The sequence below is a fragment of the Athene noctua genome, chromosome 4 (assembly GCF_965140245.1).
Source record: "Athene noctua chromosome 4, bAthNoc1.hap1.1, whole genome shotgun sequence".
Taxonomy (NCBI): domain Eukaryota; kingdom Metazoa; phylum Chordata; class Aves; order Strigiformes; family Strigidae; genus Athene; species Athene noctua.
In genome coordinates, this window is record NC_134040.1 from 507,051 (window position 1) to 532,868 (window position 25,818).

At 65.1% G+C, this 25,818-nt stretch overlaps 2 protein-coding genes across 10 annotated transcripts in view; both read left to right on the forward strand.

Moving 5' to 3' along the window:
• DCTN1 (dynactin subunit 1) overlaps positions 1–22,870 on the forward strand; it is a 70,435-nt gene extending 47,565 nt beyond the window's left edge. For 6 of the 9 annotated variants that reach the window (XM_074904188.1, XM_074904183.1, XM_074904185.1 and 3 more), the window contains 25 exons: positions 2,155–2,343; positions 5,256–5,453; positions 6,959–7,163; positions 9,094–9,172; positions 10,056–10,215; positions 10,546–10,650; positions 10,892–11,083; positions 11,184–11,300; positions 12,270–12,422; positions 12,902–13,062; positions 13,636–13,804; positions 14,226–14,294; positions 14,761–14,823; positions 14,921–15,070; positions 16,790–16,951; positions 17,162–17,293; positions 17,556–17,684; positions 17,998–18,140; positions 18,450–18,616; positions 19,786–19,800; positions 20,193–20,326; positions 21,125–21,314; positions 21,647–21,723; positions 22,117–22,206; positions 22,342–22,870. In XM_074904188.1, the coding sequence (XP_074760289.1) occupies positions 2,155–2,343; positions 5,256–5,453; positions 6,959–7,163; positions 9,094–9,172; positions 10,056–10,215; positions 10,546–10,650; positions 10,892–11,083; positions 11,184–11,300; positions 12,270–12,422; positions 12,902–13,062; positions 13,636–13,804; positions 14,226–14,294; positions 14,761–14,823; positions 14,921–15,070; positions 16,790–16,951; positions 17,162–17,293; positions 17,556–17,684; positions 17,998–18,140; positions 18,450–18,616; positions 19,786–19,800; positions 20,193–20,326; positions 21,125–21,314; positions 21,647–21,723; positions 22,117–22,206; positions 22,342–22,479 (3,387 nt within the window). In that variant the 3' untranslated portion in view covers positions 22,480–22,870. The remainder of the gene's footprint in view (positions 1–2,154; positions 2,344–5,255; positions 5,454–6,958; positions 7,164–9,093; positions 9,173–10,055; positions 10,216–10,545; positions 10,651–10,891; positions 11,084–11,183; positions 11,301–12,269; positions 12,423–12,901; positions 13,063–13,635; positions 13,805–14,225; positions 14,295–14,760; positions 14,824–14,920; positions 15,071–16,789; positions 16,952–17,161; positions 17,294–17,555; positions 17,685–17,997; positions 18,141–18,449; positions 18,617–19,785; positions 19,801–20,192; positions 20,327–21,124; positions 21,315–21,646; positions 21,724–22,116; positions 22,207–22,341) is intronic. The other 3 variants (XM_074904184.1, XM_074904190.1, XM_074904192.1) reach the window with 2 other exon arrangements.
• Positions 22,871–23,106: 236 nt separating this feature from the next.
• NOP56 (NOP56 ribonucleoprotein) overlaps positions 23,107–25,818 on the forward strand; it is a 2,998-nt gene continuing 286 nt past the window's right edge. The window contains exons 1-10 of the mRNA XM_074904129.1: positions 23,107–23,193; positions 23,358–23,447; positions 23,558–23,672; positions 23,755–23,916; positions 24,005–24,203; positions 24,438–24,625; positions 24,716–24,867; positions 25,050–25,150; positions 25,396–25,544; positions 25,778–25,814. Coding sequence (XP_074760230.1) covers positions 23,191–23,193; positions 23,358–23,447; positions 23,558–23,672; positions 23,755–23,916; positions 24,005–24,203; positions 24,438–24,625; positions 24,716–24,867; positions 25,050–25,150; positions 25,396–25,544; positions 25,778–25,814 — 1,196 coding nt within the window. The 5' untranslated portion in view covers positions 23,107–23,190. The remainder of the gene's footprint in view (positions 23,194–23,357; positions 23,448–23,557; positions 23,673–23,754; positions 23,917–24,004; positions 24,204–24,437; positions 24,626–24,715; positions 24,868–25,049; positions 25,151–25,395; positions 25,545–25,777; positions 25,815–25,818) is intronic.

Sequence of the window (25,818 nt, forward strand, 5' to 3'; positions counted from 1 at the left end):
CCGACTGCCAGGCATTTCGCTTTTCCCTCCAAAAACTACCCTGTTAACTGTCATTTTGGCACTGCCAGAGCCCGGGCTGAGGTGGGACCTCATGGGGGGAAAAACTTGTGATGGGGGTGTATGAACACAGCGGGAGGAGGTTAAAATGTCCCCTGAAGCGTGTCCCCCCAGACGCCTGGGACGCAGCAAAGGTTTTGCTGTGAGTGCGTGTGATGCTTTTGCAGGGAGGCAGAGCAGCGAGCTTGAGGGAAGCAGCTTTGGCCTGCTCGTGTGGCTTTGACGCCAATTTCCAATCCCAGCTGCGAGTTTACCCTTTAGCAGGGCGAGTCCTGGAGAGCTCTCGGTGCCCCCGGCGCCATCGCCCGCGCTTTGCGCAGTGTCCTTGTGCCGGAAGGAGCCAGGGATGTCCTGCGTGACCTCCTCCTGCTCCTTCGGCCTCACATCGACCCTGGGCGGGAGTCAGATGGGGCTGAAGACCCCCTGCATGCGCGTGCTGAGACCAGAGCTGCTGCCAGGGCCGCGGGCGGGGGCCCCTTTCGAGCCTGCCAGGGCCACGGCACAGGTCTCCAAAGGTTTCCAGCTCTTTAGGGGCCACAAGCAGCGGGACCATAGCAGGCGTATCCAGGCTATGTCCTGCAGAGCCTGAGGGCTCGCTCTGGGAAGGGATTTTAATCCCTAAAGCAGCAGGAATGGGAACAACGTCCTTGATTTGTGTGTTTCTTGGAGGTGGCACGTGCAGCTCGGTGCCGTGGAGGCTGTTCCCAGGCTGGGGTTCACACTGTCCCTGGGAGAGCCCAGGGTCCCACCTGGGAGGGGGAGGCTGAGCTGCCTCCTTACCCACCGCAGCCCGGTGAGCTCAGATTTGCCTAAAATCAGCGAGGAGCCGGCAGGAGATCCGGCCGCTGCACGGCTGGCGAGCGCCCGGTGCCTCCGTCCTGCTGCCGCGTCAGGCAGGCGCGGGGCGGTGCGCGTGCCCAGGGTGAGCCGCACGCCCTCCCGAGCCGCTGCGTGCCACAAAGCCACCCCAAGGAGTGAAATGGTCAGGAAGCTGCTTTGCACAGCCACAGAGGCGAGAGCTGCAGCCGGGGAGGTCTGTGAGCAGAGCAGCAGAGGTTTTCCTTCAGCCACCGGCCTCCCCGGCACCTGGGTTCCCCACTGGTGCAGCAGCTCTCTGCTGCTCTGGTTCCTCCAAGCTCCGCTGGTTTTCACAGGTCTCTGGTGAACTTGCTACTCTTCCATTTTCTCCTTCTGTTCCCCTACAATTCGGTGCGGGTCCCCGCAGCGGGTGTGGCTGCAGCCGGGGTGCGGGGCCGTCCCCGGTGGCGCGTGGGCACGGCAGCGCCGGGCTGGGGCACGCGGCTGCGCCCCGGCGTGTTCCCGCTGCGGAGGACGGGCAGGGGCCAAACCTTCCCTGCTCCCGTTCGCTGTGCTTTGAGGTTTTGCTGTCTCATCCTCCAGAGCTGGAACACCAAAACCTCTGCAGACACAACCGAGGTCCCTCGTTAGTCCCTGCCCCGTCCCCGGCGGCCGCTCGCTCTGGGCGCGGGGTCTGGCCCCGTAGCCCCGGGGGTGCCCCGGCCTTGCCGGGAGGGGCCCGGAGCTGCGTCCGCACGGGCAGCAGCAGCGCAGGGAGGTGTGGGAGCACGAGGGAGTGAACGCAGCGCCTGGCGGGGGGCGTCTGTCCTGTCCCTGCTGCTGCGGGAGGGAGGAGAGGGGCTGCTCCTGTCTCAGGCCCGTGTGCTTGGAAAAAGATCCATTTGGGGTTTTTAGCTATGTCAGCGGCATAATAAAATTTGACCTTTCCCTTCAGCAACTGCCTCTGTGTGGCTTTTGGCCGAGCCAGACTCTTCCTGGAGTAAGATGGGAGCGTTCCCGCTGCCGGGGGGCCCTGCGGTGGTGCCGGGCCTCAGCACGCCACAGCTCCGGGGACGGAGGGCGCAGGCACGAGCTGCTCTGCCGGCGACGTCCCCACTGTCCCCCTGCTCCAGCTGCGCGGGGACCGCGGCTCCGCGAGACAGCGGCTGCCCTGGAGAAAGGAAACCGGAGCTGGTTTCGGTGTGGTGAAGCGTCAGGGAGACGGAGTGGTCCTGGGAGCGTTGTCGCCCTCGAAACGCGCCCATCTGATTTTTTGCCCTCGACCGTGTTGTCTTGCAGCCCACCCGGACCCCCAATTCCGCGGCGTCCAGCGGCACGGCCGGGCCCTCGGGCTCGGCCTCGGCCTCCGGCGGGGAGATGAGCAGCAGCGAGCCCAGCACCCCTGCGCAGACGCCGCTGGTGGCCCCGGTGATTCCAACGCCCTCCCTCGCCTCGCCGGTGGCACCCCCGGTTCCCTCGCCCACAAAGGTAAGCTGTGGCCCGGGCTGGGAGGCCCTGAGAGGAGGAAGAGGAGGAGGAGGAGGAGGAAGAGGGGATAAGATGTGCTCTGCCGGGTCCCGGGGAGGGTTACAGCCAGTGCTACCGCTGTGAGGCGTTGTGGGGTTTAGGCCCCGCAGTCTGTGGGAGGAGCAGAGCCGGGGGGTGACCGGGGACAGCGTGGGGGGGTCGGGCAGGGGCTCACGCGGAGGCCGAAGCTGGAAGGATGTTTCCAAAGAAGGGCCACAGTGGCTTAATTCAGTTCCCAACACACATTGTCCCATCCCGGGTCCCCCTGGGATATGCATGGCCTCAGAGCGGGTTGGTGGGGAACGTGCTGGGGCGGTCGAGGCTATGAGTCAGAGCGAGAGGAGAGCTCAGCTGCCTTAAATCCAGGGGAGGAGCTGGACGAGAACTGGGAGAACTGGGGCAGAGGGACCGGCCGTGAATGTGCTTGAGATGAGAAGACCACTTAGAGGGATCCACTCTTTCCCAAACTGGGGTGTTTCTAATAATTGTATCAGCACGGCTATTCCACTTTTTGATCTCTAGAATAGTTTTTCATTACTTCCGCCCAGCTTTGTATTACCTAGTTAAAATTGGAGCTTGTGAAAGATTTGGGGCATGAGGGCAATGAATTAATAATGTGAGAGGACAGAGCTGGCTCTGGGGTTGTGTATTGAGGAAAAAGCTGGAAAAGCCACGACCTGGTGTGGGGGGGTGTCCCCGCTCCCCTGAGTTCCCCACGAGGGCTCTGGGAACGGGTTTATCTAACGGGGGCCAAAACCATTCGCTCGATGGCCCCCGCATGGCCAGGGCCGAGGCAGCGGCGCAGGAGCGAGGGACACCTGTGTGGCTTTCCTGTGCTGCTTGACATCGAGTAGGATTTTTTTTTAAATCTCTTCCTTAATGTCTGCCAGCTTTGTGGTTTTTAAGGTTTGGTCACAAGTGCCACTGCCAAAAGAGGGGGGTCATGTCCTTGCCGTGGGTGTTTGCTGCTGCTGTCGGCCTTCACGGGAGCTGGACTGGCCCAGAGAGACCCAGCGGGGACGGGACGGGCTTTCCCTGGTGGGGGCTCACCGGGGGGTCCGTGGCTGCCTTGGGCTCCAGCGGGCGCTGGTGAAGAGCCCGGAGCCATCTCGGAGGGGGGTCTCTGCCTTCGGGCAGCCGCCCTGCTCTCGGCACGGGCTCTCCCAGCGGCTGCAAGTGCGGGGAGTGGAACTGCGGCGTCCAGGTGCCGGGGGGAGCTGGGGGTCTGTTGCCCAGCGCTGACACAGGATTTACCCCAGATGGGACCTGGGCTGGAACTGGGGTTTCATTAAACGGGCGCACACGGGGCTGTCCCTCTCCTCCAAGGCGTGCAGTGACGGGGAACGGGGCGATGGGCACACGTGGCGGCACCGGGCGTTTGGGTGGTGCCAGGGAGGAGCTGCCACGGTGAGGGTGACTCTGGAGGGGCTGGGGACTCGTCCCTGGGGACAGCTGGAGCTTGGCCAGGCGGGCCCGGAGCAGCCTGGTCTGCTCTGCACGACTGAGCGGGGAGCAGAGTCCGGGCTCACCTCTCCCACCCTACGTCACTCCCCGCTTCTGCAAACGCTCTTGGTGGGGGATTTGTGCTGCGGATGGGCCGGCGTGACAGAGGGTGGCCTCTGTCTCCAGAGCAGCCCGGCAGTGTCTCCACCAAGGGCGGGTGTCCCCTGCCCCGAGGCTCTGGTTTGACAAGCGCACACGTGGAAATCAGCTCTGGAGCGGGGAGCCGGGGGGAGTCATGCCTCTGCCCAGGGGGGCCCCCCGAACGGCCGGTGCCTGCCGGTGCGATACCCCCTGGCTTTGTGCTACTTGAGCGGCGTTTCCCGCAGCTCCACCATTACAGCACAGCCCTTTGGAAACGTGGGGCCCCCCTCTCCCCTCGGAGCACAAGAGCCTTGTGCCAGGGCGGGATGCGACCCCCGAGGGGGCTGCGTGTGTGTCTGGGTGGGAATCTCGAGCCCGTGTCCCTTCCCCACACGGTACCGCAGCGGGGCCGTCCCTGCAGCCCCCGAACCCCGGCGGGCCGGCGCTCGCACCTGCCTCAGCCTGCCTCTTTCATACAGCTAAAGCTGGCCGCTCGCTGACACCCAGCTAACGCGGCCAGAACGCGCTTAGAGCAGGAGGGGCCGAGTTCAGAGGGTGGATTCAGCAGGAATGGTCCCGAGCAGCCACTTCTGTGCCCTAACGGGCTGGAGAAGCCTGGGAGAAGGTCTCAGGACACCCCCGTGAGCTGCTCCGGGGTGCGGAGGCAGGAGGGTTCCCGGGTTTTAGGCTTGGCCCGCACTCGCCCCTGTAGAGCTGCCCCGGCTCGGTGGGGGTGCTGGGGAGGAGGGAAGGGGAGCAGCTCTCCGGAGCTCAGGGCGCGCCCTGGGCGTGTGTCGGGCCGCTCCTGGATGGCTCACGAGGAACTAAACCCCCCGGGTGCTGGGAGTCTTCCCGCCGCACGTGTCGTTCCTCAGAGCCCGGCTGTAAGGTCAGGTTCTGTCGGTGAAAACGTGTTTGTGTGCCCTGGCCGAGGAGGAGCAGGAGGAGGGGTACCACAGGCTGAGCATGGGCGTGTTAGTGGTGGGGTTTGGTTGGTTTGGGTTTGGTTTTAAAGGACTTAAATCCCAGTGAAGGTGCTCAGGACTTTTTGCCAGCCAAAAGGGTTTTGTCAGCGTGTCAAGGAGGGTTTATTGCACGTCATGTGTGGAGTAAAAATCAGCAGATCAAAATATCAGATGGAATCTGTAGCTGCAGGTTCTTCTAATCCTGCCCCAGTAACGATGCCCAAAGACAGCCCAGCCCATGGGTCAGGGCCTGTGTGCGTTAAGCTGAGCTCTCCCCAAAGGATGCGGCTGCTCCTGTTGGTAATTCTTGGTTTGATGTTGTAGGAGGAGGAAAATTTGCGTTCTCAAGTGAGGGACCTGGAGGAGAAATTGGAGACGCTGAAGATAAAGCGAAATGAAGACAAAGCCAAGCTTAAAGAGCTCGAGAAGTACAAGATCCAGCTGGAGCAGGTACAAGAATGGAAGAGCAAAATGCAGGAACAACAGGCTGATCTCCAGAAACGTTTGAAGGAGGCCAAAAAGGTGAGAGTCCGTGGGGAGCCACGGCAGGACGGGTCCCAGCGTGGCGGCAGCCGCCGTTCAATCTGCTGTGGAGGGAGGGGCACTGTGCCCCAGGCTGCCCCTACAGTGCCGGCCCTGCCTTCAGAAGCTCAAATCAAACTCGGGAAGATCTCGCAGCTGACTCGGAGCTCGGCGGGCTCGGGCAGCTTCGGGGCCCTGCCGTGTGTTGAGGTTTCTGATCCAGCCCCGAGCTGGGGGTGGTGCCGCGGGATCTCTGCCCGTGCTGACCCGCAGCCTCAGCGTTCCCGCTGTCCCCGCGCCCGAACATTTCTTGATCGTTCTTGGTTGTTCTTGCCACGTGTGCTTGGTGGAAGGTTTTTTTTTTTTCTTTTTTCTCTTTGGTGAAGCAGCAGCTTGTCCTGCCTCTTGCTTCTGCGTCGAGCTAAAGCGCTCGGGCAGCGTGTTCTGGGAGCAGCTACATCCCCACAAAGCTTTGTTTGAAACACGGCATTAACATCAGCTTTTGTTGTGTTGTACTGAGCTGAGAGTCAGCATCGAGTCTGTTTGGGAATCTCGGGAGCTGTTCTTAAGCAGCGATTAGATGATCCAGTCCTCTGGAGCCTCATCTGAGCTAAGCCTGTGGTGACGGGGATTGGGGAAGGCTGGGGGGGTGAGGGCTCTTAGCAATGTGTATATATACCTGACAGGGGAGTGAAGAAGATGGAGCCAGACTCTTCCCCGTGGTGCCCCTTGAGAGTGCAAGAAGAAAGTGGCACAAACCAAAATGTGGGAAATTCAGTTTAAACATCAGAAAAGCCCTTTTCCCCGTGAAGGTGGCTTGGAGGCGGTTGACGTCCCCATCCCCGTGTCGCTCCTGGCTAGCTCTGGGGGCGCTCCCCATCCTGCCTAATGTAGGCTTTAATTTGGTAGAACTCATCTCCCTTTAGCTAAACTCACAGCTTTGAGCCGGGCCCGGCAGGGCTGGTGGTGAGTCAGTGCCAGCAGAAGCCCCGGGGCTTTGGAGCTGATGAGTCTTTATGGGAACATTTCTCCTGGGGCTCTTGCTGAGCCCCGCCTTGGGGTGTCTTGGGAATATCTGCTGCAGGGTGGGGATTTCCCTCTTGCCCTTCTCCCCCCTCAGCCAGGGGCAGGACCTGCTGGCAAAGGGCCTTCCGCTTCTCTGCCCCGGCCTTCCAGGGTGGGTTCTGGGTTTGTTTCCCTGGTGATTTATTTGATTGTCTGCTCCGGTACAAGCCTTTGTGTTTTCTGTCTCTCCTCACCTGCAGAGGGTTCTTCTGCTGGGCTCTTCAGCAGGTGGGAGAAGGTGTGAAGCCAGAGGGGAGAGCTGGGCACCCCGGGGCACCGGCCCTCCCCTCTCAGCCCAGATAATTCACGGGGCTTGATCCTCCTCTGGGAGAGCCCTGAGAGACAGAATTGTCCGAGGCTCGTTGTTGGTGAGAGGGGTCTCTCCATCGCTGGCCTGGGGCTTCCAGGGTCTTCTCACCCGTGCGTGTGCTTGGCCGCAGGAAGCCAAAGATGCCCTGGAAGCCAAGGAGCGCTACATGGAGGAGATGGCAGACACGGCCGACGCCATCGAGATGGCGACTCTGGACAAGGAGATGGCAGAAGAGCGAGCAGAGTCCCTGCAGCAGGAGGTGGACTCCCTGAAGGAGAAGGTGGAATATCTCACGATGGACCTGGAGATCCTCAAGCACGAGATCGAAGAGAAAGGTGGGAAGGGGTCAGCTTTTGGGTGGTCTCAGCCTGGGTCACGCCACGCGCGGGAGCTCCTCGCTGGGGAGGATATTTGGCTGCGGCGGGGCCGGGGCGTTGCCTCTGCGATGGCCCCGCAGCCGCGGGAGCTTCCTGCTGCCGCCCCAGCCCCGCTCGGCCGAGGCAGCTGCAGCCTCACGCCGGGGCCGGCAGCTGCTCTGCTGCAGCTTCACGTGGGTCTTGGCCCCCCTGGGAGAGCAGAGATGGAGCTGCTGCACCTGGGGGTCTGCAGACAAGGCTTCCTGTCCTGGGCTTAGAGGAGCTCAGGCTTTGGTTTTAATGCTTCCCTGGGACGTTGAATCCCAGCCCAGAAGGTGTTTGACGGGGACAGGCTTTATGTGGGAGACAACACAATGGCTTTGACTGGTCATTGATCCAACCCTCCTTGGGCTTCTTGCTGAGTGCAGCTTCCAGACCAGCGCCCTGCCCTTGTTTTTGGTTCCCCTGGGGCCTTTCAGCTCTTTCAGTTGAGCTTTAAAAATTACACACAGCAGGGAGCGAGCTGGCCATTCACAGAATCCCAGAACCATTCCAGTTGGAAAAGCCCTCGGGATCAGCGAGTCCAACCCTCAGCCCGACTCTGCAAAGTTCTCCCCTACCCCACATCCCCCACAGCTCATCCCAACGGCCCTGAAACCCCCCCAGGGATGGGGACTCCCCCCTCCCTGGGCAGCCTGTTCCACTCTCGGACCACTCTTGCTGGGAAACATTTTCTCCTCCTGCCCAGCCTGAGCCTCCCCTGGGGCAGTTTCCAGCCGTTCCCTCTTGTCCTGTCCCTGATCCCCTGGGAGCAGAGCCCAGCCCCAGCCTCTCTGCAATGTCCTGGCAGGAGCTGCAGAGAGGGATGAGGGCTCCCCTCAGCCTCCTCCTCCTCACCCTGAACACTCCCAGCTCCTGCCCTGCCTCCTCACAGGATTGATTCTCCAGCCCTTCCCCAGCCTCGTTGCCCTCCTCTGCCCTCGCTCCAGCCCCTCCAGATCTCTCTGGGATTGAGGTGCCCAAACCTGGACACAACCTCCAGGTGTGGCCTCCCCAGTGCCGAGCACAGGGACTGTCACCTCCCTGTCCCTGCTGGCCACACTAGTGCTGACACCAGCCAGGAGGCCGTTGGCTTTCTTGCCCACCCGGGCACCTGCTGGCTCCTGTTCAGGTGCTGGTCAGTGAGAACCCCCAGACCCTTCTCCCCCAGACAGCTCCAGCCGCCCCTCCCCGAGCCCGTAGCCACGCAGGGGGTTGTGGTGGCCCAAGGGCAGGACCTGGCACTCGCCCTTGTTGAAGCCCATCCCGCTGACGTTGGCCACCGATCCAACCTCTCCAAGTCTCTCTGTGGAGCGTCCCTGTCCTCGCGCAGATCGACGCTCCCGCTGCACTTGGTGTCGCCTGCGAGCTCACGGTGACACCCTCCGCGTCCTCATCGAGGGCGTCAGTAACGATGTTCGACACTTGTGGTGTTGGGGTCACCTGGAAACAACGTCAGACCTGTAGAAGCAGCAGCTGCTCGGGGGGCTGAGGGGTGTGGCCAAGGCAAACCGAGAATGTGGCAGAGGTGGGAACAGCCTGCGGGGAGACGCAGAAATTTCTGAGAGGAGCAACTTTGGTCTGAGTTTGCTGTCGCTGAGCTGCGAGGGCTGGGAGCGTTGAGAGCTGAGAGCCCTCAGGGACCCAGCGATACGTGACTGCCCAGCTCCACCTTGGGCACAGCCTGGGTGTTGGTTCCTGGCCTGTGCCTGCCCAGTTTGGCAGCGCTGGGGGAGTGTCCCGACCCGCCAGCACCGGGCTGGGGCGCAGGAGAGGGGCTTGGTGTGACCCAGCTGCGGCGGCGCTGGGCGAGCCGCATCCTTTCGCTGTTCCTCCCGCTCAACGCGCTGACGCTTCCCTCCCGCCGCAGGCTCGGACGGAGCAGCGTCCAGTTACCAAGTCAAACAGCTGGAAGAGCAGAACGCGAGACTCAAGGAAGCTCTTGTAAGGTAGGAGACCCGCTGTGCTCCCCCAGGGCTGGGACGCTGCCGGCAAAGCTCCTTCCTGCGAGAGCCGACGCTCCTCCCGAGCGTGACCCCGGCTGGGCTGGGCCCGGAGCTCCGCTGCTCCTTCAGCGCGCAACGAGGGGGGAGAATCTCCTGCCATGGGAGACCAGTGTGGGTTGGGGGAAAACGAGCTGCTGCAGAGGTGGGTCCCTCCGGGCGCCATGCCACTGTGGTGCAAAGTCTCCCCTCTGGTGCAGGGAACAGCCTGTGGGGGCGTCCCCCTCCTGATGGCAAAGGCAGGGCAGCGCCTTGCCGGGGCCCCCAGAGCAGCGTGTCGGGGCGGGAGGTGTAAGGGAGCTCTGGGGGAGAGGAGCTGCCAGCGCTCCCGGGGCAGAGCCGGTCCCCGGGGCCTCAGAACACACAGGGGCAAAGCTCTGGCCTGGGGGCGTGACAAGGTGCCTTTCCCTCTCTGTGCTTTGTCTTTTTTCTGCTGCTGACCCTCTCTTCTACGCTGGGAAAACCTGTGAACGTGACTTATTTTCCATTGCTCGCTGGGTTCTTGCTTTCTGTGCTTCAGCCTGTCCCATTTGCAGCTCTTCTGTCTGTTTTCCTACATTCTCTTCCGCTCTCCCCATCCCGTCCCTCTCGTTTCCTTCAAAGGAAGGTGCCGTCTCGGGCCCCGATTCCCCCCACCCTCGCAGTTAAGGAGCTGTTCCTGGGGACGCTGCCCGTGTGCCCCCGGGACGGGCAGGGTGGGCGCCCAGCGCGGGCAGGGGGGCTTGGCGCTGCCGGTGCCCACCACGAGCAGCCTCCGGGGAGGGGCTGGCTGCTCCGCGCGGTGCCCGGGTCTCTGCGGGCCGGTGACGGGCGGGTTGCTCTGTCCCAGGATGCGGGACTTGTCCGCCTCGGAGAAGCAGGAACACGTGAAGCTTCAGAAGCAAATGGAGAAGAAAAACACAGAGCTGGAGTCGCTGCGTCAGCAGAGGGAGAAGCTTCAGGAGGAGGTGAAGCAGGCAGAGAAAACGGTTGATGAACTGAAGGAGCAGGTGAGTCCGTTGGGGGCTGTTTGGGGCTCTTTAGGGCCGTTTAGGGCATTGAGCAGCTGCCGTCGGGGCCAGCTTGGGCCACCTGGCACAGCGCTGCTGCCAGCCGCTCTCGGAGACCCACACCCGGCGGTGCTGCTACAGGGACAAGTAATTCCAGGTCCCCAGCGCTCCTGGTTTGTTTTTTCTCCGGGGGTGCTGCTCTTTGCTGTCAGGAGGGGCCTTGTGCTCCATCTGGCAAACGGGTGGGATCACCGTCCGCGTAAAGGCCCCGTGAGCCGCTGGCTGCGGCGCCTCGAGCGCCAGGCCGGACCCTGACGCCTGCGCTTGCAGGTGGACGCTGCTCTGGGCGCTGAGGAGATGGTGGAGACTCTGACGGAGAGAAACCTGGACCTGGAGGAGAAGGTCCGGGAGCTGCGTGAGACTGTCGGGGACCTGGTAAGTCGGGTGACTCCGGGGCAAGGGCTGGGACCGGAGGGTTTGCGCCACTTCCCACCTGCCCGGAGTGCGGCTGTGCTGATGCGGAGGCTGCTACCCTGGTGGCGGGGCGGGGGGCTGGGGAACCCCTCTGCAGGCGTCATCCCAATCCCTGCACCCGTGTCCCCTCGCAGCCCGGGGCCCTCTGCCCTCGCTGGCTGCCCGTGGTGTAACCGCGTCCCGCGCCGCGGCCTCCTTGCAGGAAGCCATGAACGAGATGAACGACGAGCTGCAGGAAAACGCCCGCGAGACGGAGCTGGAGTTACGGGAGCAGCTGGACATGGCGACGGCGCGCGTCCGCGAGGCCGAGAAGCGCGTGGAGGCGGCACAGGAGACCGTGGCCGACTACCAACAGACCATCAAAAAATACAGAGAGCTGACAGCGCATCTCCAGGTGTGCCCCCTGTGACCCCCTGCCCCCCGTGACCCCTGCCCATCCTTCTGCCCCCTGTGACCCCCTGCCCGTCCTTCTGCCCCCTGTGACCCCCTGCCAGGACGTGAACCGAGAGCTCATGAGTCAGCAAGAAGCATCAGCCGAGAAGCAGCAGCAGCCTCCTCCCGAGATGTTTGACTTCAAGATTAAATTTGCGGAGACAAAAGCCCACGCCAAGGTGAGGGCAGCGGGAGAGCTGGGTGCCGGGCCTGTGCACCGAGCGGGGTGCGTTTGGCCCCGTGCACGGGGCTTGCGGCGCTGGCGGGAGGGTGCTGGGCTCAGGGTGGGTGTTCCCTGCCTGTGGCGCCGGGGAAACGGGCTGAGGCGGCCCTCGGGGTGTTTCTGTCCCCTAAAGTTCAAATACTGCTGTGCAGAAAGGGATGGTTGCTTGTGAAAGAGCGTGCTCGGAGCTGACAGCGTCATTTTTATCACGCTGTGAACGCTGGCTGGGAAGCAGAAACGCTTGAGTGCAGATCTGGGGGTGACGTGGGCCGGGGTTAGGCCAGAGCTCCAGCCCAATCCTGGGCACCTCCACAGGGCACCAGTTGGTGAGGCCGCCCCTCGGTGGGTGGGTTCAGTGTTGGGCCCCTCACCCCAAAAAGGCCATTGAATGACTCGAGCGTGGCCAGAGAAGGGCAACGGAGCTGGGGCAGGGTCTGGAGCACAGGTCTGCTGGGGAGCGCCTGGGGGAACTGGGGGGGTTCAGTCTGGAGCAGAGGAGGCTGAGGGGAGACCTCCTGGCCCTCTGCAACTCCCTGCCAGGAGGGGGCAGAGAGGGGGGATGAGTCTCTGGAGCCAAGGCCCCAGCGCCAGGCCCCGAGGGAATGGCCTCAAGCTGCCCAGGGCAGGGTCAGGCTGGCTCTGAGGAAGGATTTCTGTGCAGAAGGGGCTGTTGGGCGTTGGAATGGGCTGCCCAGGGCAGGGGGGAGTCCCCGGGATCCCTGGAGGGGTTGAAGAGTCGGGCTGAGCCAGCGCTGAGGGATCTGGGGGAGTTGGGAACGGTCAGGGGGAGGGTCACGGTGGGGCTGGAGGAGCTGCAAGGGCTTTTCCAGCTGAGATGATTCTGGGGTTCTGGGGTTGGTCCTGATGAGAAATCTCTGCTATGATGGCCGGGGAGCGAGGCCCTGAGCAGTTCTGTGTCCCACAGGCCATCGAGATGGAGCTGCGGCAGATGGAGGTGCAACAGGCCAACCGCCACGTCTCCCTCCTCACCTCCTTCATGCCCGACAGCTTCCTGCGCCACGGCGGGGACCACGACTGCGTCCTGGTGCTGCTGCTCATCCCGCGGCTCATCTGCAAGGTGGGTTGGCTGCCTCGGCCCCCGCCTGCCTGGGGGGCCAGGGCCTGGCTCCAGCCTTGCCGAGAGCTTCTGTTAATCCCTCACAGCTTTGAGCTGGGGTTTATCTCCTGCACAGGGCTGCTGGCACTTGGGGCATCAGCATCATTCCCGCAGGTGCCGTTTGGGTCACTGGGAGCTGGTGGCTGTGCCATGGCTTGGGGGCAAAGACATCTTTTTCTTTCTGTCCCAGCTGAGTTTGGGATTTTGAATGTTAATTTGTTGGAGAACTTCCAGAATTGTCCGGGAGGAGGGAGTGGGAGGGTCAGGGGTTGGAGCCCTCGGCCCCTCGCAGCTCTGCTCCCCCCTCACCCCCTTCTGCCCTGCAGAAATCCCCCCAGGAAAGGTTTGCTTTGTGTTGGTGGGGGGATGTTTGCCTGCAGCCAAGCGGGACAGATCAGCCAGCACAGGCAGACCCTGAAGGATTTCCCCCTCCCCGACAGGCCGAGCTCATCAGCAAACAGGCACAGGAGAAGTTCGAGCTGAGCGAAAACTGCGCAGAGCGCTCGGGCCTCAGGGGCGCGGCGGGAGAGCAGCTCAGCTTTGCTGCCGGGCTGGTCTATTCCCTGAGCCTGCTGCAGGCCACGCTGCACAAATACGAGCAGTGAGTACCCAGCCCTGCTCCTCGCCCTCGGCTCCCACCCCCTCCACCGTCCGGGAGCGCAGAAAACCTCTGCGGCCTCGCGGCGGGGCCTGCACCCTCCGGAGTTAAAGACATTTTGGTGGCTGGGCTAGAAAAAACCTGAGGGCCTTGTGCTGGGGTGTGCACTTTGCTGTTTTCCTCCCAAGAACTGACACGTGGCGGGATCCAGTTCTCAAGCACGTGTTGCCCGTTCTTCAGCCGTGCCCCGGCAGGGAATGCCGTGGGGCACCGGGGTGGCTCTGCCTGGGGAGGGGTTTGCTCCGGGGGACGGGGCTCAGGCTGATCCCTCTGCTCCGGCTGATGGACTCGTGGAGCCTCCTCCCACCTCCAGCACCAGCCCCTGGCCTGGAGAGCCGGGGGTCGTTCTGATCTGGAGCTCTGGCTCCCAGGCGGCCTCTCACACTCTGGTTTTCTACTGAAATTTTGGGTTTTGTTCACTGGCTGTGGCGCTCCGGGGGTCCCGCGGGTGGTCCTGGGGGGGTCAGTGCTCCAGGATCCCAGCCGAGCCCGCCTGCGCCCACGCTCCCTCCCCAGGGCCCTGAACAAATGCAGCGTGGAGGTCTACAAGAAGGTGGGGATGCTGTACCCCGAGATGAGCGTCCATGAGCGCTCGCTGGACTTCCTGATCGAGCTGCTGCACAAGGACCAGCTGGACGAGACGGTCAACGTGGAGCCGCTGACCAAAGCCATCAAGTACTACCAGGTGGGTGTGCGGCGCCGAGCGCGGCGGCCTCGGGGTGTTCCCCCCTGTGGGCTGGGGCTGCCGTGGCCTCGGCTGCGTCCTGCACGTGACACATCGGTCAGCTGCGGAGAAGCTCGTGGGTGGCACTTTCTGTGGGAGTTCTACACCCCGGAGCAGCGGGACGTGAGCTGGGGCTGTGTGCTCTGTCCTGGGAGGACACAGGCAGAAGGGACGCGGCCCTCCCGCCCTGCGCCGGGGTTGCTGACCTTTCGAATTAAGGGTCACCAGCATTGTGGGAGGGCAGAGTCGTCCTGGGGGCTGTGGTGGGGGTCAGCGCGAGAGTTTTCACTTCCAGTTAAAATGAGGCTCAACGCTTGGGGTGGTTTGTTGCGCATTTCCTCGTTTGGACACACCTGAGGGGTGCTGATCTCTCTCCACGCAGCACCTGTACAGCATCCACCTGGCTGACCAGGCTGAGGACTGCACCATGCAGCTGGCCGACCACATCAAGGTGAGCGGGGAAAAAATAACCTGACTCTTTCCTTGGTGCCTGTTTTCTGCCTTTGCCCATTCTGCTCAAGGCCCCGAGACCACGCTGTGAGTTAAGAGCCTCTTCTGCCCCTCACCCCGTTGTGGTTGCTCCTGCCCAGCTCCCGCTGCCCGCTGGGGCACAGGGGCCCTGAGGTCAGGGGAAGGGGAGGACGACGTGGGGCCGTTTGCCCTGCAGATGTCTGGGCAGGAAGAGAAAAGCGGCAAGAACCTGGTGTCTGAGAGGGGGCCCCCAGCTTCTCGGGGGTGGCACCGGCAGCCTGTGCCCCACAGATTAAAGCAAAAATTGACCAAATGCCCCAACCCTTTTTTGGAGAGAGGCTGCGTCCTTAACTGCCCCACAGCAAAGCCCCGTGTGCCCCAGAGCCGCCGTCTCGGCCGGTCTCTGTGTCGCCGCGAGCTGACGTACCCCTGTTTGTGCCCCGCAGTTCACCCAGAGTGCCTTGGACTGCATGGGGGTGGAGGTGTGCCGCCTGCGAGCCTTCCTCCAGGTACGACGTGCCCGGCCTGGCCCTGTGGGCTTGTGCCGGGCTCCTCTCACCCGTGACCCCCCCGTCGTTTGTCTGAGGTCCTTTCTCTGCGCCCTAGGCCGGGCAGGAGGCAGCCGACCTCGCCATCCTCCTCAAGGACCTGGAGACCTCGTGCAGCGACATCCGTCAGTTCTGCAAGAAAATCCGGCGCCGCATGCCTGGGACGGACGCTCCGGGCATCCCCGCGGCGCTGGGCTTCGGGCAGCAGGTGAGCTGTGCCCGGACTGGGGGCTGTGGGCTGGGCTGGGCTGGGCTGGCAGCAAACGGGGTAACGGCTCTGGCCCGTGCTGCTGCGTGGGGAATCGGTGTGAGCTGAGGTGGGGTCACGGCCCGCTCGGTGGAATCGGGGCAGTTCCGTCACTACGATCCCAAAAATTAAGGTGACAGACACCAAAGGGGATTGAATCAAACAGTGAAACTTTATAGTGCTGCCTGTGAAGCAGCACGTGAGTGTTAGAGATGGGTGAGAGGAAGGGGAGAAGGGACGTTTAGAGAAGAGAAGAGGTCACAGCTACCACCGCGGGGCTCAGGAGCCCAACGGGCCCCGGGCCCAGCCAACACCCGGCTGTTGGCCATCGGCATCCTCGGTGGGGAAGCTTCAAACTTCTGTTGCCCAGAAATCATCTTTCATGCTCAGTAACACCCCGGCTCCTCCCCGGCCTCGGGGATCTCTGCCCTTCTCGGAATTCAGTTATCATCCCTCCGAGGCCTTTCTCCAGCCGGGCTCCCACGCAGGCGCGGGGGGTGTCCGAGGGGTGCTCGGCCTTGGAGGTGGGCAGCCTTCAGCCAGGAGGTGTTTTGGGATTATAACAAAGCAGAGTTTGTCTAAAGTTCATGATTTCTTCATCAATGTTATGGCAACAGTTGGGATCCATCTTTTTTGGCAGCAGCTCTGCAGTTCTCTCTAAGGGCTCTGGCTCAGGTACCAAAGAGGAGCCCAGCACTCTCTGTACCCACAGTTCTGTATTCACAGAACCCCAGAACCATTCGGGTTGGAAAAGCCCTCGGGATCACCGAGTCCAACCCTCAGCCCGACTCTGCAAAGTTCTCCCCTACCCCACATCCCCCACAGCTCATCCCAACGGCCCTGAAACCCCCCCAGGGATGGGGACTGCCCCCTCCCTGGGCAGCCTCTTCCACTCTCGGACCACTCTTGCTGGGAAACATTTTCTCCTCCTGCCCAGCCTGAGCCTCCCCTGGGGCAGTTTCCAGCCGTTCCCTCTTGTCCTGTCCCTGATCCCCTGGGAGCAGAGCCCAGCCCCAGCCTCTCTGCAATGTCCTGGCAGGAGCTGCAGAGAGGGATGAGGGCTCCCCTCAGCCTCCTCCTCCTCACACTGAACACTCCCAGCTCCTGCCCTGCCTCCTCACAGGACTGATTCTCCAGCCCTTCCCCAGCCTCGCTGCCCTCCTCTGCCCTCGCTCCAGCCCCTCCAGATCTCTCTGGGATTGAGGTGCCCAAACCTGGACACAACCTCCAGGTGTGGCCTCCCCAGTGCAGAGCACAGGGACTGTCACCTCCCTGTCCCTGCTGGCTTTTGCTCCTCATTCCCCTCCTGGGATCAGCACCTGCGTTCAAACAGGTCGTTGCTGGGCACTGTCCTGTCCCTGTCCCTGTCCCTGTCCTTGTCAATGATGCTGGGACAACGCTGAGCTTCTGACCGACTCTTACAGATGGGATGTAGCATCGCTGGGCCTTGTGTTTCTAGTCAGGATGGAGACGTGGACTCCTTAACCCAACCTCCTCCAGCCTTGAGCTTCTTTCTGTCTTTCCTGCTGTTTCCCTTCTCCTAGAGAGGCTTCGTAAGCCCCTTTGAACCTCAGTAGCTTGAGTAGGGTGAGGCCAGCGCTGCGCAGGCAGGAGCTTCCCCGGGGCTGGGAAAGGGCCCGTTTGTCTCTGCCTTCCCCAAGCGCCCTGTCCCCCCCGCAGGTGTCGGACACGCTGCTGGACTGCCGCAAGCACCTGACCTGGGTGGTGGCCGTGCTGCAGGAGGTGGCCGCGGCCGGGGCGCAGATGATTGCTCCCCTGGCCGAGAACGAGGGGCTGCTGGCCGTCAAGCTGGAGGATCTGGCCTTCAAAGCAAGCGAGCAGGTGGGGAACGCCCTCCCCCAGTGCCGGGGGGTGAGCCCGGGAGCAGCTCGGGGTGGAGGCTGGGAACGAGCTCCCGGGAACATGGCCAGGGAATGCCAGAACGTGGCCTCTCGGGGCCCGCAGCCCGTTGTGGGGGTCAGGAGGGGGCCGTAACGGTGGCGCCAGCCCAACCCCGGGGGGAACTCGCCACTTCTCGCCTGTCCTTCGCAGATCTACGGCACCCAGGGCATCAACCCCTACGAGTGCCTGCGTCAGTCCTGCAGCATCCTCATCGCCACCATGAACAAGATGGCCACGGCCATGCAGGAGGGCGAATACGACGCGGATAGGCCACAGACCAAGGTGGGTTTGGGCTGTGCCAGGGGCCTCGGGCAGAGCCGGAGCATCCGAGCCAGTGTGTGACCTCCCCCAGTCCTGCTGCGGCTTCCCCGGGAGGAGGCTGCGCTGGGTGCGATGCGGGCAGAGCCGGGGAGGGGCAGCAGCTGCCTGCAGGCTTCAGGGCAGCCGGAACGGTTCCCCTCTCGCCGTGCGGCCCTTTCTGTAATTACGGAAATTCCTCATCAAATACTGATTTTGTACCTTGTTCCTCTGGTCTGCGTCGCAGCCCACCCCGCCGGCTGACCTACGGGCAGCAGCTCTTCGGGCAGAGATCACCGATGCCGAGGGGCTGGGGCTCAAGCTGGAGGACAGGGAGACGGTCATCAAAGAGCTGAAAAAGTCCCTCAAGATCAAGGTGAGCGGCTCGGGGGTGTTGGCCTTCCCGGCGGGTCGCTGAGGAGCCGTTGCTGCTGTGCTCATCACCGCCGTGCTCTTGCCTGCGGAGCTGGTGGTGCGCGGCCGCAGCCAGAGCTCCGGGAAATCTTCCTGTCGTCAGGACTGGCCTGGCCTCTCCCCCTGGAAATGTTCTGGGTGTTGTGGGTGGTGGGTGCGTGTGCCCGGGCGCCGAGTCAGAGTTGTGATTTCTGGGCGGGAGCCCTCGGAGCTTTGCTTGGTGCCCCCCATCCCCCGGGCCCTGGAGCTCCCTGATTTCTTCCTTCCTGCTCCAGGGCGAGGAGCTCAGCGAAGCCAACGTGCGGCTCAGCCTCCTGGAGAAGAAGCTGGACAGTGCGTCCAAGGACGCTGATGACCGTGTGGAAAAGATACAGACCAAGCTGGATGAGACCCAAACGCTGCTCAAAAAGAAAGAGAAGTGCGTGAGAGATGGGGCTGGCGCTGGGGGGTCTCTGGCGATGAGTGTTTGTGGGCTGGAGGATCCACAGGGGAACGGGCAGAGCACGGGCTGGTGGAGGCTCTGGGGAAATGTCCTGTTCAAAAGTTGTAATTTACCATAAATACGGGTAAATCCTTCCCCCGGGTGCCGTCCTGCGGCGCAGGCTGCTGGGCTCCAGCTCCTGGGTCATCCTCCCGCACGGCGCTTCGGGCACAGCCAGGAGCTCTCGGCTCCTGGCCCGCTTGTCCCTTCCCCACCTACACCCGTGACTCCGTGTGCCCTTCCCAGGGAGTTCGAGGAGACCATGGACGCTCTTCAGGCCGATATCGACCAGCTGGAATCGGAGAAGGTGGAGCTGAAGCAGCGCTTGAACAACCAGTCCAAGCGAACCATCGAGGGCCTGCGCGGCGCCCCGGCCTCGGGAGTTGCCTCCATCGTGTCCGGCATTGCCGGAGGTGGGTTACCCGCGTCCCCGGTGCCCACCAACGCTGCTGCAGCTGGCACGGGGTGTTCGTGGCTGGGAGGGAGCCCGGGACGCTCTCCCGACCCGAGCCCGGGGGCTGTGTGGGAGTTGCCCCCGCAGTGTCTGTGTGGTGCCTGCCCGGAGGCCGTGCGGGAGCTCGGGGCGAGCGGCGCCCTGACCGGCGGCTGCAGCCCCGAGCGGGGAGCGCGGGGAGCCTGCACCGCCCCAGCCGTGCCCCGCAGCTCAGGGCGGTGGCGGCACCTCCGAGGAGCCGGCCTGGGGGCCCTTGGCTGCGGGACCTGCGCTAGCCGCCATGGGCGAGTGCCGCGCTGCCCGGCCTGCGGGCGCGTCCTCCGGGGCACGGACGGGCGGTCGGGGCTCTGCCGCTCCGACCTGGCTGGCCCGGAGAACGAGACCCGATGACCCTGCGTGCTCCGGGCTCTCCTGAAGCCGCGCGGGGCGGGGCAGGTGCTCGCTGAGGGTCCTGGCACCGGCTGGCAGCGGGGTGAGCTCCGACCTCCTCACTCTGGAGGAAATGCCCTACAAAAATCCCCGGTGGCAGGAGCGGGGCTGCGGCAGCTCTGGCTGCAGGACAGTGCGTGGCCCCGGGACCGAGAGCTCGGGGGTCCCGTGGCTCTGTGACCCTGATCCTTTGGTCCTGGCCCGGGCTGGGAGGCTCCTGTCTGCCGCAGAGCAGAGCCACGGCCTCTCCCAGGCCACTGTGGCCACCAGCTCCAGCTCCCGGGGACGCTCATGGCACATTCTGGGTCCTGAACAGCTCCTGAGGCCACTTGCATTTCAGAGCGGGGAGTGGGGGGCACGGGAGGGGACACCCGGCACACACAGTCTGCGGGAGCTGCTCCCCCGTCCCGGCACGGGGGGCTCGGAGGAAGCGCTGGGGCCCTCAGACCCGCGGCGAGAGGCGGCTGTTGTGGGCATGTGCGTGTCCTGCCTGGGCCACTCGTGGCCACGGATGCAGTCGGGGCTCGCTGGCTCCTGGCCAGACCCCGCGGCAGCAGCGGCACGTGAAGCCCCACGGCCCCAGCGGGGCGGCTGGGGGGTCGCTGCTCCCGGGCAGCTGTGGTGGCTCCTCTCAGACTCGATCCTCGGCTTTAATTCTGCTTCTTCTTCTTTCCTCTGGCTCCTTTCCCTGTACCGCAGAGGAACAGCAGAGAGGTACGGTACTGCACCCCAGCATGCCGCTGCCCCCCCGCCTCCGCTGGCCCCCGGAAGTGCATGCCAGGGCGGGGGGAAATGGCCCCCCAAGGCACCCAAGCAGGGCCCTGGGGCAAGGCTTGGTTGGGGCGCAGGGGGAAGGACTCGGGTCCCGCTCGGGGAGCTGGTGGCCACTGCGCTCCCAGGAGGGGAGTGACGGGCACAGAGCGGGGGGACGGGGCGCGGCACAGGACGGGAGGTGCCGCACAGGACGGGAGGTGCCATGCGGTCCCTGACGGCTCCACCGCTGCCCGGGCACACGCGGGCAGACGCTGCTTCTTGGTCAGGCCCAGCGCCGCCGCAGCCGTCCCGCCCCGCAGCGGCCGCTGACTGTTCTTCGCGCCCGTCCGCAGGTGTCGGTGCCGGCCAGGTGCCGGGAGGCGGCTCAGGACCCGTCCAGGTGAAGGATTCGCCCCTTCTGCTCCAGCAAATCGACGCCCTGCAGCTTTCCATCAAGCACCTCAAGAACGAGAACAACCGGCTCAAGGTGAGGTGCCGGCGCAGCGGCGGGTCCCGGCGGGGCGTGGGGTGGCTGCGGGGAGCACGGGCAGGGTCGTGGCCCCTCCGCAGAATCCCAGAACCATCGAGGTTGGGAAAGACCTTGAAGATCCTCCAGCCTGAGCATGAACCTCAGACCCGCGGCGCCATCGGTTCCCTCAGGAAAAGGGACGGGAGCGGCGAGAGGCGTGTTGGGCTCTGCCCCGCGGATTGCGGCTCAGCGCGGGGCCGCTCCCGTCCCGCGGACAGAGGCCAGGGAGGGCCAGCGCTGGGGGTGGGGGCTTAGCCCACTGCAGCCCCCCAGCACTGCGGGGCTGGTGCCCAGCTGTGGCTCGGGGGAAGGGGCTTTGGCTACTTCGGGGAGGGGCCAACAGACCGGTGACGGTGTTTAGCCACAAACACGCTGTGAGGAAACTGGCAAAGCAGCAAATAATCTAATTAACGGAATAACGTTCCGCTAATACCAATGCACAGAGATGTAATTATGCAGATTATTACACACGACTGTGTAGCTGTTAATGACGGCTCAGACCTAACGAGCCACGCAGGCGGCCGCTGCCGGGTTGCGGTTCTGTACGTGCCGAGGTGCCAACAGGGCCCCTCTCCGAGCCTCACGCCTGCTCGGCTGGTTGCCCAGAGGCTTCCCCCAGTGCCCTCTGCGGGCATCCAGCTCCCACCCTTGGGAGATCCACCTTCTGCTGGTTTTGGCTTTAGTTTTATGCCCTTTTTTTTCCATTTGGGGTCTTCTTTTTGCTGCCTTTACACCGCATTTCCTCCATGGTCCCAGGGAGCCCAGATGAAGGTGGAGCTGGCCAGCCTCTCGCCGCTGCACGTGCCCAAGATCTCCCTCCCCAAGAACAGGCAGGGAGAAGGTCTGGCCACGCAGACGCTGTATCGCAAAACCAGCCAACTCCTGGAAACGCTCTACCAGATGAGCGCCAACGCCAAGGTCGTGGACATGAAGCAGACCAAGTCAGGTAGGTCCTACACGAACACCCCTGGGGAGCAGCGAGGGGTCTCTGAGCCACCTCAGGCCTTTCCCTCTGCCCCGGGGCAGGGGGGGGGACTGGCACCTCCTTCCCGTGCAGCCAGAGCAGGGTTTGCTGCAGTCGCCCGCTGAGAGCCACTGCTCCCGCTCACCGGCCTTCCCTGCGCCGCCTGCGGAGGCCTCGTGGCTCCACGGCGTGTCTCTGGGGACGGGGTGGCCCCGGTTTAGCGCCTGGGGGGGCCCCGAAGCTGCTTGGGGTCAGCGTGGCTCAGGCTCTTTCAGCACCGGCGTTTCTGACACCCGCCCCCTTGTCCTCGGCAGCGAGGAGCTCGTCTGCGCGGCTGCTGGAGCAGACTGCCCGGCTCTGCGCCCTCAAAAACAGCATCGACACCCTGAGGGTAAGGGAATATCCCCCCCCCGTGCCACCCGCACGTGCCTGTGGGGGGCCAGGGGCTGGTGGGGGGGGTGTGTCCCGGTGGCACCCCTGGACCAGCTCTCCTGTGCCCCCTGGTCTGGGGGTGTGTGAAATGAACCCCCAGAGCGGGTGCTGCTGGTGGGTGCTGTGGGGGGCGAGGTGCTGCCCCCACCCAATTCCTAAACAAAGTCAGGTTTGACCCCTCTGCCTCATCCCGGGGGATGGGGGGTGCCAAGGGGCTCGGGGCCTGATGCCACGGTGGGGGGGTCAGTGGGGCGATGAACCGCAGGGCAGGAGTGTGGTGCCGGGGGCGACTTTGTGCCCGAGGTGACTTTATCGCGCTCGAGGAGACCTTGTTGTGCTCTAACCCCCCCAGGATGACACGATGAGAGAGACGGTCCAGCAGCAGCCGGGAGCCACCGTCCCCACCAACTTCGGCATCTTCCCCTCCTCCTCCTTCCTGAAGGTGAGGCCCGGGGCAGCGGCCGGGGCTGGGGGGGTCCGGGACAGGCCGCTGGCCTTTGGGAGAGGGGAGCGGGGCCAGCCGGGCCCCCCCGCCCGGCTGCCCCCGCTCCCGCTGAGCGCTGCCCGGCTCTCGCAGGCCAAGCAGGAGCAGGAGGAGGGGATGGCGTGCTACGGCCGGGTCAGCTTCCCCTGCGCGCCGGGGCAGAGCCAGGCCCACCGCCTGCTCCTCACGCCCGACCTGCTGCACAAGCTCCGCACCCACTTCGGATCCTAAACCGGGCGCCCCCCCGGCACGGGCCGGGGGTACTCATCGCACATCGCCCCCCCCCGTCCCCCCGCGTGTCCCCTGCCCCAGCCCGGCCATGAGCCGGGGCCCCGGCAGCCCCCCCGCGGGGGGGTGTGTGTGTCCCGGCTGCTTTTCCTCCCTGGCCCCGCAATCGGGGGCAGCCGGGCCCCGCCGGGGGCCCCCCCCGCCGCTGCTCTCAGACACTACAGCCGCCCGCGGCCTGCGCTGCACCGGGGGGCCGACACCCCCCGCGGCCTTCCCCCGCTCCAGCCCCGCCCGTGGGGCCGCCGCGGGCGGGCCCGGGCCCGGGCCTCCCCCCGCTCGCGGCACTGCGCTCTCGAATAAACCCGCCCTGAACCCGCCCCGGGCCCGCGTCTTCTCCTGGGGGCGCCGCGGGGCGGGAGGAGGCGGCGGCGCGAACCGCGCGGGAAGCGGCGGGCGGCGCCGATTGGGCGGCTGGGCAGGAAGAGGCGGGGCGCCGAGGCCTCTCCTGGGCCTGATTGGTAGGGGAGGTAAAGGAAGGCGGGGCCGCCCTGTTCTCTCGCTGATTGGTGGGGAGGGGGGCCATCGAGGACAGCCTACGCTGATTGGCGCGGGGCGCGGAGGCGCTGCCGCGGATTGGTCGATGGACGGAGGAGGCGGGCTTCCGGCAGAGGGCCGCCATTTCCGGGCGGTGGCGGCGGCGGCGGCAGCGGCAAGATGGTGGGTGTCGGCCGGGCAGCATCCGCCCGCATCGGGCCGGGCCGGGGCTCGCGGGGGCCGGGGGCGGGCTCGGGGCGCCGAGGAGCCCCGTCCGGGGGGGAGCGCGGGGCGGGAGCGGGGCACGCGGCCGTTCCGAGCCCCCGGTGACCGCTGCCCGGTGCCAGGTGCTGCTCCACGTCCTGTTCGAACACGCCGCCGGGTACGCGCTGTTCGCCGTGCGGGAGGTGGAGGAGATCAGCCTGCTGCTGCCGCAGGTACGGGCCGCGCCCGGCTAACGGCGGGGGGGCGGCGGCGGGGGGGCCCTTTCCGTGGGGCCCGGGCGCTCCGGTGGCCGCCGCGTCCCACCGCGCCGCCGTGCCCGCAGGTGGAGGAGAGCGTCCTCACCCTCGGCAAGTTCCACAACGTGGTGAAGCTCGTGGCCTTCGCGCCCTTCAGATCGGCCCAGAGCGCCCTGGAGAACATCAACGCCGTGTCGGAGGGTGAGCGGGGCGCTGGGGGGGGTCGCGGTGCCCCCCCGGCCACCGGCGCCGCTGACGCCCCCCCCGCCGTGCTTTCCCGCAGGGATCCTCCACGAGGACCTGCGGCTCCTCCTGGAGACCTCGATGCCGGCCAAGAAGAAAAAAGCGCTGCTGGGGGTCGCCGACCCCAAGATCGGGGCCGCCATCCTGGAGGAGTTGGGGTACCAGTGCCAGACCGGGGGGGTGGTGGCCGAGATCCTGCGGGGTGAGTCCGGGGGCGGAGGGGACGCTCCGAGGGCGGGGGGGGACACACACGGCCCCCGGGCCCGCAGGTGACGGCCGGGCCCCCGCAGGGATCCGCCTGCACTTCCACGCCCTGGTGAAGGGCCTCAGCGCCCAGTCGGCTTCCAAAGCGCAGCTGGGCCTCGGCCACAGCTACTCGCGCGCCAAGGTGAAGTTCAACGTCAACCGCGTGGACAACATGATCATCCAGTCCATCAGCCTGCTGGACCAGCTGGACAAGGACATCAACACCTTCTCCATGCGCGTGCGGTGAGCGCCCGTGCCCGCGCTGGGAGGGGGGCCGCGGGGTCCGTCTCCCCACGCTTACCGCAGGCCGCTGCCGCTCCGGCCGCCTGCACAGGACGGGGAGGGACAGAAGCGCCCCGAAGGGACCGTCCCGGCCGCGGGGACGGTGCCCCGGCCGGCGCGCGCCCGCTGGGGGACACGCGGGCAGCGGGAGGGGGGTGGCAGTGCGGCGCTGACGCCCCCCCCTGCTCCCTGCAGCGAGTGGTACGGGTACCACTTCCCCGAGCTGATCAAGATCGTGCCGGAGAACTACACGTACTGCCGGGTGGCCAAGTTCATCGGGAACCGCAAGGAGCTGAGCGAGGAGAGCCTGGAGGGGCTGGAGGAGATCGTCATGGACGGCGCCAAGGCTCAGGCCATCCTGGAGGCCTCTCGCTCCTCCATGGGTGCGTGGGGACGCGGGGGGTGGCTCTGCGCTTCCCGCGGGGGCGGCGAGAAAGGTCCCGCCTGCTCAGCTCCCCCCGTCATCTCTCCAGGAATGGACATTTCTCCTCTCGATCTCATCAACATCGAGAGCTTCTCCAGCCGCGTCATCTCGCTGTCCGAGTACCGCAAGGGCCTGCAGGAGTATCTGCGCTCCAAGATGAGCCAGGTGGCCCCCAGCCTCTCGGCTCTCATCGGCGAGGTGGTGAGTTCGGGGCGTCCCGGCCCCCCCCTCCCCGCCCTGCGCCGCGGAGATGATGTCGGAGTGAATCTGTCAATCCACTGAGCCGTGCTGCTGACACCTCACCGCTGATCCCGGCCGGGGGGGGCTGCGCGGGGGCTCCTGGGGCGGGGGCAGCCGTGACCCCCGTCCTCCTTCCTCCCCAGGTGGGCGCCCGCCTCATCTCCCACGCCGGCAGCCTGACGAACCTGGCCAAGTACCCGGCCTCGACGGTGCAGATCCTGGGGGCCGAGAAAGCCCTTTTCAGGTACCGCCGCGGGTGGTCGCGGTGATGGCGGGTCCCTGGGCCGCGCTGGCTGCGACGCGCCGGGCCCCCCCCGGCCGCGGGTGATCAGCCACCCCCAGCCTCTGAGCGACCACCGTGGCTTTGGGTCGTCCCCGGGCACCCCGGAGGTTAGCGGGCCGTGGGGTGGGGGCCGGGGGGGCAGCTCCGGTTTGGGGGGGACCCTCGGCCCCAGGCGTTCTCCCGCCAGCTCCGCCGGCCGCTTGCAGGGCTCTGAAGACGCGAGGCAACACCCCCAAGTACGGCCTCATCTTCCACTCCACCTTCATCGGGCGGGCGGCCGCCAAGAACAAGGGGCGCATCTCCCGCTACCTGGCCAACAAGTGCACCATCGCCTCGCGCATCGACTGCTTCTCGGGTGCGCGGGGGCCACGGGGGGGGTGCGACCTCGGGGGGGGTGGATGTGACCCCGGGGGGGGCTTCTGCCGTGATGGGAATTTTATTTTTCGTCAACAGCATCTCACTGTGTGAATGGTGACAGTTGTTTGCTGAGCAGAGCCGGGGCAGGGGGAGGAAGGCAGGGCATGGGTGAGGATTTTGGGGGTGCTGAGCTTTTTGTTTTCCTCCCCTCCACACACCCCCCCCCTGCAGAAGTCCCCACCAGCGTTTTCGGGGACAAGCTGCGGGAGCAG